Raw genomic sequence first — 12,536 nt, 5'->3', positions numbered from 1 at the left:
CAAGTTCCAGAGAGTACTTGTCCAGCCCGATGTTGAAGTCCTTAGCTTTTCCAAGAAGTCTGGTGTGGGTATCTTCACCTGGAACAAAGCAAAGAGGAGTCTTTGCTCAGCTCCCTTGCTGATGGAATTACAAGGAGCAGAGCAAACCACAGGTAACAGAAGAAAGTGTCCAGCTTTTAGCTGGATAAGTAATTCCACGGATCAGTACATTTATCAAATCCCAACAGCTCCGTGGGTACAGTGTGAGGATGTCCTGGACACCACCTTAAGCACCTGATTTCTGGGTGGGTTTGTAGAGATTTGTCCCCAGGTGACAGTATTTACAGTGAGATTTGTCAGGTGTGCTCAGGTGACCCACTCAGATCCCAGGCAATTCTGTATCAAATTCATTCAGGTGACTCTAAGGAGCCCCACTCAGTCACAGCCCAGGGGCTCCTGAAAGCACCCCGCAGGGCTCCTGCCTCTCCCAATCCTGCTCCCTGTCCAAACCCATGGCCACATCAGTCTAGAAATATTTGATATCATTCTGATCTCAAACACCAAGCTGAAGCATTTGAACTGAAAGAAAGAAGGGCAGAGAGACAGACTAAAAGTACAGAGCAGCTTTTACACGAAGACTGAATGGGGTTCCTCAACCCAGAAATCAAATGGGAGACAGGTGGGAGAGGTTTGGAGAGCATGAATGGCCTGGGAAATGGGAATAAGGGACAATTTGTCACGGTTTGTCATCCAACAGGAACCCGAGGGCCTGAAAATGTTCTTAGACAGAAATGACATGTATGTGTAAAGGACAACATAGAAAAGGGGTCTGTGGCAAGACAACAGAGAAGCAGCTTAGGGGACAGAGGTGAGCAAGAGACACATGGCGTTGGAGAGAGTTGGATGGAAAGCTCACATGTCACAGACAGCACTGTCCAGGAACACAACTTCAGCCCTGCACATCCACACTGCAGTGGAGAATCAAGGTTCCTCCTTCCTCCACTCAGCAACTCCCAGCAAAACAGGATTCCAAAAATCTCATCCCTGTTTGAGGGCTTTATCCACTTTATCAACCCCCTAAACACTAACTAGTTTGCACTTTTCGTTGCGGTGAAGCTGGGACGGGGCGGTGCTGCTGGAGGGGGAATTCAGGTGGCTGGGACAGTGGGGAGTGCTGGTAGAGGACTGGGGTGGGGGTGCAGGATGGAGGACACCATGCTGGCACCAGGGTCCCCCCAGGGATGGACCAGCACACAGCAACACAGCACATCCAGGACAGGGGCAGACTCAGCCTTGGCCCCTTCTCTGCTCACTTCTGAGCACTGAAACACACGGAGGCTTTGAAAGGAACAGTTCTACAAGTAGTTTGCAGAGCAAGTCCAACGTTATTCTGCTTAGAAAGGGCTCTGCTGTTGGGAAGGACGCGGGGTGAGTGCCCCGTGCAGTGCCCAGCACTCACCTCTGTCGCAGTGCACTGCCAGGGATGTGCAATGGTGCCCGGTCTGCAGCGGGTGATATTCCACTGTCACTTGCTTGGCTTCACCAACATCGAGGGTTCCCGTGGCTGGGCTGGCAGTGAAAGGGCTGCAAGACCAAGAGAGACATCAGGACTCTTGGGGGAGGTTTGGGGACGATACTTGCAGTCTAGTTCACTTCAGCTGACTTGTGCAAGCGAGGAGCAAAGCAACCACAGTCAGCAGAAGACAGACAGAACACACAGCATCAGAAACAGCTACTGACTCTCTTTGGAGGAGATGCAGCCCTCAGAAAATCCTGTTGGATGAAATGAACTCATCTCCCCCATATTCTGCATGGAGGCTCAAGGGTCCAACTGCCAGCAATCCCAGCAGAGAATGGTTTGGGAAGAGCACAGAGAGGGTTAAGAGCTATTTGCATGACACTGACTGCCTCGGGAATGTCTCTTTTCTGGTTCCCTATAAACCTCAAATGGCAGGGCACTCCCTGTCCTGTGAGATTACAGCCTAGGAATCAAGAGGGAGAATAAAGTCTTCCTTGAAGACCAGAGAATAATGAGTTTAATTTGCAGTGTGGTTGTTTGGGGTTGTTTTTCCCCTTGTAAACATCCTGGTTTAGCCTAAGAAAGGGCACCTTTTATCACATTTCAATGAAAGCTGCTAGAAGAAAAGGAGCAATGAAAACTCTGAAGGAGTGCAACTGCAAATTGGAGCAATACAGTGACCTGGACACAGTACCCAAAAGGAGGGTCCTGTTTACAGCCTGAAGGATTCAATCCCAGCTAAATGAAGTGCCATTAAGAGCAGCACATCAAGGGAGCTGAACAGGAGGTTTCTGTGTATTCCCCAGCCATGCAGTCTGGGATTCTGGAGTGTCATCCAGGCTGGTAACTGTTTGCTTGGCCCACCAGAGAAACAAGGGAAATCATTAGGCAAATGTGTTGGTGCAGCTTGGATTTAACAGGAGCAATTTGGCTTTGTCACCAGGTAAACAGCTCTTGCCTGACAGACACAAAAATCAGAGCTTTAGTGCTTCAGGACAGCTCAGGTGAAAGGAACAGTTCTGCCCAGGGGCTGCTGGGCTTTGTGCTCTTTCTACAGCCCCACTGAGAAAACAAAAGTTTAGTGCCTGCTGATGGTTAATTTGTCACCTTAAAAACATTTCCTGGGGATTCTGATAATGATTAGAGAATGCAACACAAAAAAAAAATAAATAAGAAGAACAACTGGAGCCCTGTGAAAACTGAACTTTGTTCCTGTCAGTGGTGACAGCTGATGGAATTGCTGCCCTTTCTGCTCCTTATAAGGAGCTACTGCTGCAATTAGGGGCCTGACCTGGTCCCATTACCACCAGTGAGAACATCACTACTGGCTAATGGAGAAGGCTTGGGCCAGCAATGTTTTTGTGCTGGGCCTGAGACTTTGGAGAGAGAGGAGGAAAGACAAGCCCCACCAGCCCCAGAGCTGGATTACTCTCTGTGCTCCTGCATCTGCCCTGATGGGGATGCCAGGACTGCTGCAGGGCTCTGCTGGGGCTCGGGCGTTCATTGCCTGGGGTGGGAAAGGCACGGAATTTTTTTCCTGTTCTTTTGCCAGAACAGAGAAGTTACTAGTTAAGGGGCAACTCATGAGTGCTACCTTCCCTCCTGTTCCCTTCCTACTCCTGCCCCATGTCGATATACTCCTGCCCTCAGATGGCTGGATGGGGAATAAGACTCCTGGTGCTGACTTCAGGGGATGCCTGAGAAAGAAGGCATCTTCCTATTTTCAATTTCTCAGAAGAGGATCCAGCCAAGTTCAGGACTAAGAACCCAAGTGCAAATCAGCCCCTGCATCTCCTACATTTTCACATATTCCCCAAATTGCTCCTGTTTCTTATACACCTGTGCATATGCCTATGGGCAGATGGTAGATCAACAGGCATGAGAGGACCTTGAAGAAAGTTCCCAAGGAAGAATGAATGATAGTTTGACAAAAATTTAACACAGAGCAAAATAAATGGAAAACAAAGCAGAAACACGGGAACTTCAGAGTATTTTAAAAGAAATCGGAATGAAATCTGCTGGAAAATTTAGACTGGCTTTCAAAGGTTCCTCATGAAACAGAAGAGATGACTGATGCCCTCAGCTGACAAGGGAAATCAGATCAGCTTTGACTAACAGGAACAGCATGGGCTGTTCACAACACAGCTCACGTTGGGCATCTGATGAGGGGCCCCCTGATGTGCCACACGCTCGAGGTCTCCTGGAGAATGGGTTTATTGGCTGACAGTGGGAGGCAGCCATTTCAGAAGGGGATGGTGCTCAGGAGGGTGCAGACCAACCACTAACGTGTTCCAGCAGTCCCCAGGAAATCTGGGAGAGACAAAGCTCAGGGCTTGCATCCTGCTTAAAACACTAGAAGCAACAGCAGACCCCACACGTCCTGCCCCTTTCCAGCTGTGGCTGCAGTGCAGCAGCTCGGATGCTCTGGTTCCTTTGGGATACTCTTTCCCAACTCTGCCATCACCCAAAGGTGTTTTGCACTAAGACAGATGAGCTGCTTTACCTCTCAGTGCTGAGGCTGTAACAGGCTTCCAGGTTCCTGGGGTTGTGAACCAGCAGAGTCTTCTGGGTGCTGTGGTTGACTGGACACGGCGAGAAGTCCAGCTGGTCAGGGAAGTCCAAGACTGGGCGGGCACCAATGGCCCGGATTGGCACAGAGACCTTTTCCCTTTCACTGCTGCAGACAAGCTGGTGGAAATGATCCTGCAGGAAAAGTAACTGGGACAGCATTGAGGGCATTGAGTGCCATCCTCATGGCAGAAGAAAAAGGGCTGTTTTCTATGACCCTTTGTGGGCATGAATTGACCTCTCCCACCCCAAAAACGACCACTAATTCATACTAATAAAGGCTGGAGAACAGAGCATGTGAAAAAGCATCAGTTTTGCTCCATTCCAATGGGAAAGAATAAAGCTCTCTGGATCATCTTTTTGTTCCTCTGGTATTTTCCATATTTAAATCCCTTCCACTGAACCTAGAGATGGCTAAACCTCAACACCCCTCCCTGTCATTTCCCTGCTGTTCCATCTGCCTCTTCCCCTGTGAACGTTCAAGAACAGGCACAGAGGGAAAGCACAGCCCTCTAGGCCCAGCTGCAGGGCCTGGCAGCACCACGCCGTGCCAAGGTGTGACCAGCTCCAGGCTGCCTGCCCCCAGCCCAGAGCCGACCTCACAGCACGGGCTGGGCTATAACCAGTGTGCAACAAACGCCCTGGCTTTAGAGAGAACGTTCCTCCCAACTCACCTTGCTCCCCTCAGGGATGAAAAGGATGTTTATAGTGCAAAATGAGCCCGGTGGGATCTGATGGCACACACCATTGGGGCCGACCAACTTGAAATAAGGTGAGCTGTCCATGGTGACCTTCACCAGCCGAGTAACCTGCAGGAAAGACACAAAATGGTGATTTTGCCACTTGTGCAAACAGGAGGAGACCTGGGTGTGCCCTGGTGACAGCCTTCCTTGACCACTTTCCCAAAGGACTTTTAGCTCTGGAGGTTCAAACACAGGCTACACAAGGGTGAACTTGGATCCCTCTGCCTGGGCAAAGCAGCTCGGCCAGAGGCAGTAGGGCAGTGCCTGCTGGGAAGGAAGGTCAGGCACCAGCAGTATGGAGATAGAACACCTGAACCAAGTCATCCTCATTTCAACAAGCCCAGAGAATCTGCCTGCTTCTGCCTGCACACAGCCACGCAGCCCTGTTCCAGAGGGAGAATGTGCTACCTGAAGGCAAACCAGCACATTGTCCTGGGGGCTCTTGCTGCCTGGTGATTGTGGCCAGGCAGCTGCCAGAGCAGGCAAGCCAGACTGCTGGGCATTCCTGCAGCCACCCTGCTGCCAGTTTCTGCCCTCAGGGGAACACAGGCACAGGGACAGCAAACAGGCATTTGCTAGCACAGGGGTATCAACCCCTGAGCACCAAATCCCATCTCACAACCTCTAAACCAGGTGATTTGGACTCCCTGCTGTCTATTCCCACCAGCTTGCTCTTGGCACAAGAGTCATTTGAGAAATGGTTTCCTTGACTGAAATTCAAAAGGTCTCAGTTTTCCTCTTTACAGGGCAACACAATTGCTGACATTTTTCAACTTCTTCCTTCTCAGCTTTCGTGGGCAATTGCAAAACAATCACACTTTGTTCAAGTGAAGATGGAAACCCTCAAGAGCACATTGCTCTGGATGTCAAGTCTCTGAAAAACGCATAAACTGAACACTAAAACCAAACCTGACACCCAAGAAACGTTTTTAAAAGCTTTCCACGTAACACACAAACTCCTCCGTTTCCTTATCCTGTAACTCATAGTTAAGTAACTACCTTTGCTTCCCGTAGTGCCCCCCCTGTGCCCGGGGCCGCACCGGGGACCCAAACCCCGCCGCTGCCCCCTCGGTGCTGCATCGGGGCCGGGCCGTGCGGCCCCCGCGGGTGCTGCAGGGCCGGGACGGCAGCGCCGCAGCCGCCGAGGGGCACCGGGGCTCCCCCGGTCCCGCCGCTCCCCCTCACCCCCCACGGGCAGGACACGGCCGGGGGTCCCCGAGAGTTCCCGCGGGTCCCCTCAGCGAGCGGCGAGGGCTGGGAGGGGGGGCCGGCAGAGGCAGCGCCCCCTTCCCCTCCCGGCTCCGAGGACATTTTGGTTTCCCTCCCAAGGACAAAGGACAAGGAGGAGCGCGGCACTTACCTGGCGAACAGCAGCCCGCTGGCCGGCACCGGGGGCCCCGAGGACGGGGCGCTGCTCCGATGCTCGCCCTTCCCGCGGCCAAGGGCGGCCCCGCGCCCGCCCGGCGAGGGAGCGCGCGGGCAGCGCTCGCAGCCCCGGCGCCATTGCTGCCCGCCCGTCCCAGCCCCTCTCGGCAGCCCCGCTCGCCCCCAGAGTGCCGGGCCCGACTCGGCCCTCGAGCGCTGCACCCGGGGCGCCGGCCGGGTGTCCCCCGAGCGAGCGGCGGGCAGCGCGCCCGGGAGCCGTGCGGGAGCTGCCGCTGCTCCCCGGCCATCTTGTGCCGTGCGTGTGAGGGAGCCGCCGCCATCTCGGCTCCTCCCTCCCCGCCCCCCGCACAACATGGCCGCCCGCTCGCTCCTCCCGTTGGCCTCGGAAACGGGATGAATTCCCTCCATCGAACAGGATGAATCGCAGCTACTCCAGAAGGAAAAGAAAAACAGCCCAGGCCTTCAAAGCCACAAGTAGAGAACGGAGATTTTTATTTCAAGCAACTTTCAAGCCTGTTTCCATAACGATCTGCATTCTTGGCTCCTGTGTGCAGGGAGCACTGTAGGGCATTTCTCCATTGCTATAGAAGAGTTGACAAAATGATGCATTATTCAGCAAATTGCCACATGCAGGGAAGAGAAACTGTACCTTTTCTTCTGAAATCTTACAAACGTGTATTTTTTTAATTTTTATAGACAGTCTGACAAAGCCCTGAATCCCCCCGTTGTAATGCACCATCTATACAAAAGACCCCTTATATTACTAACTCAGAACAAACTTCTTCATATTTGTCAATACTCGTTAGATATGGGGTCCAATCAATTTTTGCTGTAGTGATTCACCCCACGCTTGGATTAGAATGTCACCTGAACAGAAATAGCTCCTGAGTCAGGCTCATGTTTCCTATGAGCTTTTCTATTTTCTGCCTGCAGTCAATTCACTACAAACTGGCTCCTGACAGAGCTTTACCCAGCTGGGAGAGCTCATCAGCCCAGGGACTAGAGCAGCTCTGGACATGCTGGCCTCCTAAACTCCAGAATCAGCAGCTTTAAGTGTTGCAGGAAAGAGATTTACATGCTGAAACAAATACTCTCTCTCTCTGACCAAGCCATTAACAGTGACAATCTTGTCTCAGCTTAAAACCATTCACAGCTCACTTTTTTTTTAATATTTAGTCACAGATTAGTGTTAGAGGGTGAGCTGGGAGAAAACGTGAGCAGTCCAAGAAAACACTGTTTAATAATAATAATGCCTCTAAAAAGAAGCTATCACCTCTCTCTACAAATGTGTCTTGGATTAAGGTCTAGAAACATTGAATTTAATGACAAAAGCTGAGATTTTGATCTCTCCTTGTTACTCCAAACACATGGGTCTTAAGTTACACACCTGTGCCTTTAATTCAGCACTGAGTAATTACATTTAGGTTGGTGGAATCACTCCAGGTTTTTCTTGGTGTGCCTAAACTGAATGTTGTCCTAAGGATTTGGAAGCATATGAAGTGAATTTAGGAATGAACATGTATGTCAGTAGTTGCAAAATGCAACTGAAACGAACTGTCCCAGTCTGTAGAAGGAAAGCAGAGGTCTAAATTTCAAGAGTAAAAGCAAGCACGTAGCTTTGCACATGTAGGTCTAATTGCATCAGCATTCCCTGTATTTTCCCCAACACTTCTTCTTCTTTCCTATTTTTAATAATAATGGCAAAAGGAATAATATAAATTTAGGTTCTTGGGTACTTTACCTTTTACTCATCTCCTTCAGGAAAACTTTAAAACCTTTCCATAAAACAGAATATTGGCTATGAAGAGACCAAATGGGAGACCCAAGTGGAAGGAAATAGGTCAAAATAAAATGCATTTAACTGAGAAACTGTCTCAAATTTTCTTGTAATGTGCCACATGCTACTGGTACTGCACAGTGCATTTGAATACTCTGACGTAGTGTGGGAGACAAAGGAAACCAGAGAACACTTTGGGGTGCAAAAATGCATGGGAGACATAAGTTTCTGTGTGTAGGAGCAGTCAAATGCTTGAATAATTCTGAATCAGAACATGCACAAAGATGAAACACTGTAACTTTAATAAATGGCCTTTTTTTTTCCTTAAACTCCAGTTATTAGGATATTGTGCTCCAGGCAGCACATCAGGTGCTGATAATGAACATTCAGAGACAGGACTTTTGCTGCACGAATGAAAAGTGTTTTGCTCAAAAGATTAATAAAGGACTATCTTCTTGTGTATACATATATATACACACACTGAACAGAATGAAAATTGGAACCAAAAATGAAGTTGAAGTCGACTCAACTCTTGGTCATAAAGAGGAACTAAGTTTAGGAGAAAACATAACCTGATTAGGAGGTTATGAAAGGCACATTAGTATGTGCTGGAAAAGTAATTTCTATATATGAAAACTATTTTATGCTTTATATTGTCTGTATAATACACAGTCTTACACAAACAAACCAAGGATGGGCATGAAGTTCACACTAAAGCTCTGTACTATATTTATTGCTCTATGTGATCAGTGCTGCAGTCAGGTTACATTTGACCTGCAGATGTAATGGAACCTCAGCAGAGTACAAGAGGGCAATCAAGAAAATAATGATCTTGGGGTAGCAAAGAGGTTTCTCTACATTGCTTTTCTGTCATGAAGAAATCACTGTCTCAGAGAAGTCTTTGCAGGTGACAGGCTTGAAAAGGAAACACCTGCACAGCCAGAGCAAGGAGATCAGAAACCTTGCAAAATTCAGCTGCAGCCAATGTGGAGGAATCTGACTTAGTCTTGGTTTTAAATATGACTAATACTCCTCTTCCTTTAGCAGATGCACTAATTCATTTCTATAACCTGCAACCTCCCCCAAAGTGCAGAAACTCCACAAGTGAAATTTGTTGAAGCCGAACATCAGATCAAAAGCTTCAGGCCTCCTACAGCACAATTTCATCAGCTCTGCCTCCTCAGGAAGTCAGGAGAAAACAGTACAGCTGCATGAAAAGGAAATGAGCAGCTTTTTCTGACTCTGGACCCAGAAAATAATGACATGAAACCCAAATCCAATGCAGCACTATCCCTTGTCTTTCCAAATGCCAGCATTAATTCTCTCTCTCACAGCTCCCAGAGACTTGTTAAACAAAGGAGCCCCATAATGTACTTTGCAAGTGAAAGGTCCCGGAGTGGAAGAAGTCAACTCCAACACAGAAGGCCCTTAACAGAAATGCTGCAGCTCCCTCCAGGAGTTTTGCACTGAAGGGGATCTGCCTGACCTCGCTCCTGCCACAATCCCTGTTTTCTCCTTGCATCAAACAAGAAATTCTGCAGCACTAGCAATTGGCTGGGCTTTTAGATCAAAACTAGTGTTTCAAAACCTGGAAGTCAAGTCGGCCCGTGCAAGTCACAAAGGGCTGGTTTGGTGTGTGCACAGACCAGTCAGGCATCTTTTTATACCAGAAACAAATTCTCTGTTTAACACATGCCTGATGAGCTGCATTTTCCCTGCACACCTGGGCCATGCCCCGGATGCTGAGTGCTCAGCCAGGATGTCATCCTGATTATCCTCCCTATGCCCCTGGGGGCATTTTTGGAGCCAATTTACACCTCTAATATTTTTTGTCTCCTGGAGAGAGAACTGATTTTGCTTGCACATTGTAATCCTTTCAGAAGAACTTTTCCCTTTTCCCCCTAGTTTTCCTCACTTGTTGTTAATACTTTTCCCCCCTTAAGTTTAAAAATGAAAGCCTTTGCTCTGAAATAGAGCAAAGGAAGAATGAAGAAGCTTCAAACCAAGGACAAAACCCTTAAAATCCGAATTTCTGTGAACAGCAGAACAAGTCTCCTCCCGCTGCATTAATGCCGCCTCACGAAATGGCGATGGCCTCTGCAGGCAGCTGCCTAAAAACACCCACGGCTCCTCGGGAACACAGACATGCAATTGTTATATGTTTTTTTCCCCCTAAAGATTTAATTTTTCTCTCTTTACATTCAGCCCCTCGGTGACTCCCGAGAGCCCTCTGCAAAGCCATAAACTGACTTTTGGAGGAGCTTTTGGACACCCCCGGCAATGGAGCGGCGCTACGCAAATTGCGTAAGGGGGCCAGCAATCCTGCGGCGCTACGCAAACAGCGTAAGGAGGGAGCCGGTAATGGCAATGGGGGAGTTACGTCAGTTGCGTAAAGCTACGCAAGTTACGCAAGTGGCGCAAGGGCCCTGCCCTCAGCACTACGCAAATGGCGGGAGGGCCACGGTGGCTTCCTGAGGGCTCGCGGACCTTTCCCACTTCATCCCAGTCCTCTCCAAAGGGCTCCCGCTTTGTCCCAGTCCCTCCCTAAGGGCTCTCAGTTCCCTCCTAAGGGCTCCCAGTCCATCCCAGTCCCCTCCTAACGCCGCTGCCCACAGCCCTACGCAAACGGCGTAAGGGGGCGCCGGTAACGGCAAGGGAGGGGCGCTACGTAAACTGCGTTGGGCTACGCAAATGGCGTAAGCGCCCTGCCCTCAGCGCTACGCAAATGGCGGTTCCTTCCCCGGGGCTCCCAGTTTATCCCAGTACCTCCCAGTCCTTTCCTAAGGGCTCCCACTTCATCCCAGCTATCGCCGCGTTCTCACGCTTCCAGAATTTTCTCCCTCCGCTTCCCAACTATAAAAGGGACTTTCTGTGCTGAACACCGAGCCGGGAGCACTGACGGGCTCGGCGCAGGGGCCCTGTGCTATTTGATTTCTCTACAGTTCATGGTTTTATAATGAAGGGGGAAGGGTTAATAATCTGTCACAAAGGACTGGAGCTCTCAGAGCCAATTAGTCCTCCAGTGAACCATTTAGCTGCTGAAATAAATCCAGTCTCAGGCACGCAATGAGCAGGATTCGAGACAGAAAAGCCTGTGTGGGTACGCAGGGCATTGAGCTCGTGCAGATTTGTCCACAGGTGCAACTTGGTACATTTTAGTACCGAGTGCTTTTGATACACAAACTGGCCACCGAAACTCTCTTGGGTCAGAACGTGCAAAGGTGGGACAGCTTTATCCAGAACACGTAGACCACACAATTTCTCAAAGCTGGATCAGAATCTGTGCCAGCCTGTGGTGGAACCATGAAAGCCACCCCCAGGAGTTGCATTTCCCATTCGGATATCAGGTGGGGACAAGTCCCTGCCACAGGAATGGAAAATCCATGGTGGGGTGGGAAGGGCCAAGATGCTGCCCTGGCAGAGAAGGGGGGATGTGCCACTGCAACATCTCCCAGCAATGCTGCTGTGGGTGGAAAAACACCATTAAGCTGGGACAAAGTCTAGGAAAGCAACGGCAGAGTCTGTCTCCCTCTAAATGTGATGTCTCCATCATCCAGACCCAAAGCCATGCTTTGGACCTCCCTGCACCAGTCTTGGTTTTCCAGCTCCTTAACTGCATCAGAACAAGGCCAAAAACATTACTTCTTTTTATATTCTTGTAATGGGTTGACCCTGGCCAGATACCAGGTACCCACTAAAGCCACTCTCTCACTCTCCCTCTGCAACTGGACAGAGGACAGAGAAAAAAACCAGCTAAGAATTCCTGAGTAGAGCTAAGAGCTGGGAGAGGTCAGTGACTGATCACCTTCACGGGCAAAACAAGACTCCAAGTGGGGATAGTACTTATATTTAATACTAACAGGATAAGAGCCAAAGAGTGAGAAATAAAACAGTCTTAAAAACACCTTCCCCCCCCTTTCCTTCCATGTTCTCCCTCCTCCCCCCCAGCAGGGAGATGGGAGGGGATGGGAATGGGGGTCACGGTCAGTTGTTGTTTCTGCCGCTGCTCAGAGAGAGGAGTTGGAGTCCTTCCCCTGCTCCCGTGGGGTCCCTCCCACGGGAGACAGTCCTTGATGGACCTCTCCGGCGTGAGTCCATCCCTCGGGCAGCAGCTCTTCCCAACCTGCTGTCCCGTGGGTCACTCCTCCATGGGGTCAGTCCCTCACGGCTGAGCTGTACCGGCGTGGGTCCCCCACAGGGGCCATGAGTCCTACCTGGGAAAAACCTGCTCCAGCCTGGGCTTCCCTCTCCACGGGCTGCAGGTCCCTGCCAGGACCCTGCTCCATCCTGGGCCTGCCACGGGGTCACAGCCCCCTTCCTGCATCCACCTGCTCCAGCGTGGGAGCCTCCATGGGCTGCAGGGGGGTCTCTGCACCCCGATGCTCCTCCAGGGGCTGCAGGGGGGTCTCTGCACCCCGCTGCTCCTCCAGGGGCTGCAGGGGCACAGCTGCCCCACCCTGCTCTGCCCCACGGGCTGCAGGGCCTCAGCTCCAGTGCCTGGAGCACCTCCTGCCCTTCCTTCTGCACTGACCATGTTCTCACTCCGCTCTTCCCTGGCTGGAAT

The 12,536-nt window shown here is 50.4% G+C and overlaps 1 protein-coding gene across 1 annotated transcript; it reads right to left on the bottom strand.

Moving 5' to 3' along the window:
- Position 1: 1 nt before the first annotated feature.
- LOC108644142 (hydrocephalus-inducing protein homolog) lies at positions 2–4,956 on the bottom strand (the record flags this gene model as incomplete). The annotated part of the gene is made up of 4 exons (XM_018088435.2): positions 4,741–4,956; positions 4,002–4,201; positions 1,439–1,563; positions 2–78 (listed from the first exon to the last, which is right to left on the bottom strand). Coding segments are annotated over exons 1-4 (513 nt in total), but the record flags the coding sequence as incomplete, so codon positions are not given.
- Positions 4,957–12,536: the final 7,580 nt, after the last annotated feature.

Source organism: Manacus vitellinus, unplaced genomic scaffold, assembly GCF_001715985.3.
Source record: "Manacus vitellinus isolate BGI_N305 unplaced genomic scaffold, ASM171598v3 ctg7180002432398_pilon, whole genome shotgun sequence".
Lineage (NCBI taxonomy): Eukaryota > Metazoa > Chordata > Aves > Passeriformes > Pipridae > Manacus > Manacus vitellinus.
The sequence above is the reverse complement of the archived record's forward strand: the minus strand, read 5'-3'. Positions and strand labels throughout refer to the sequence as shown.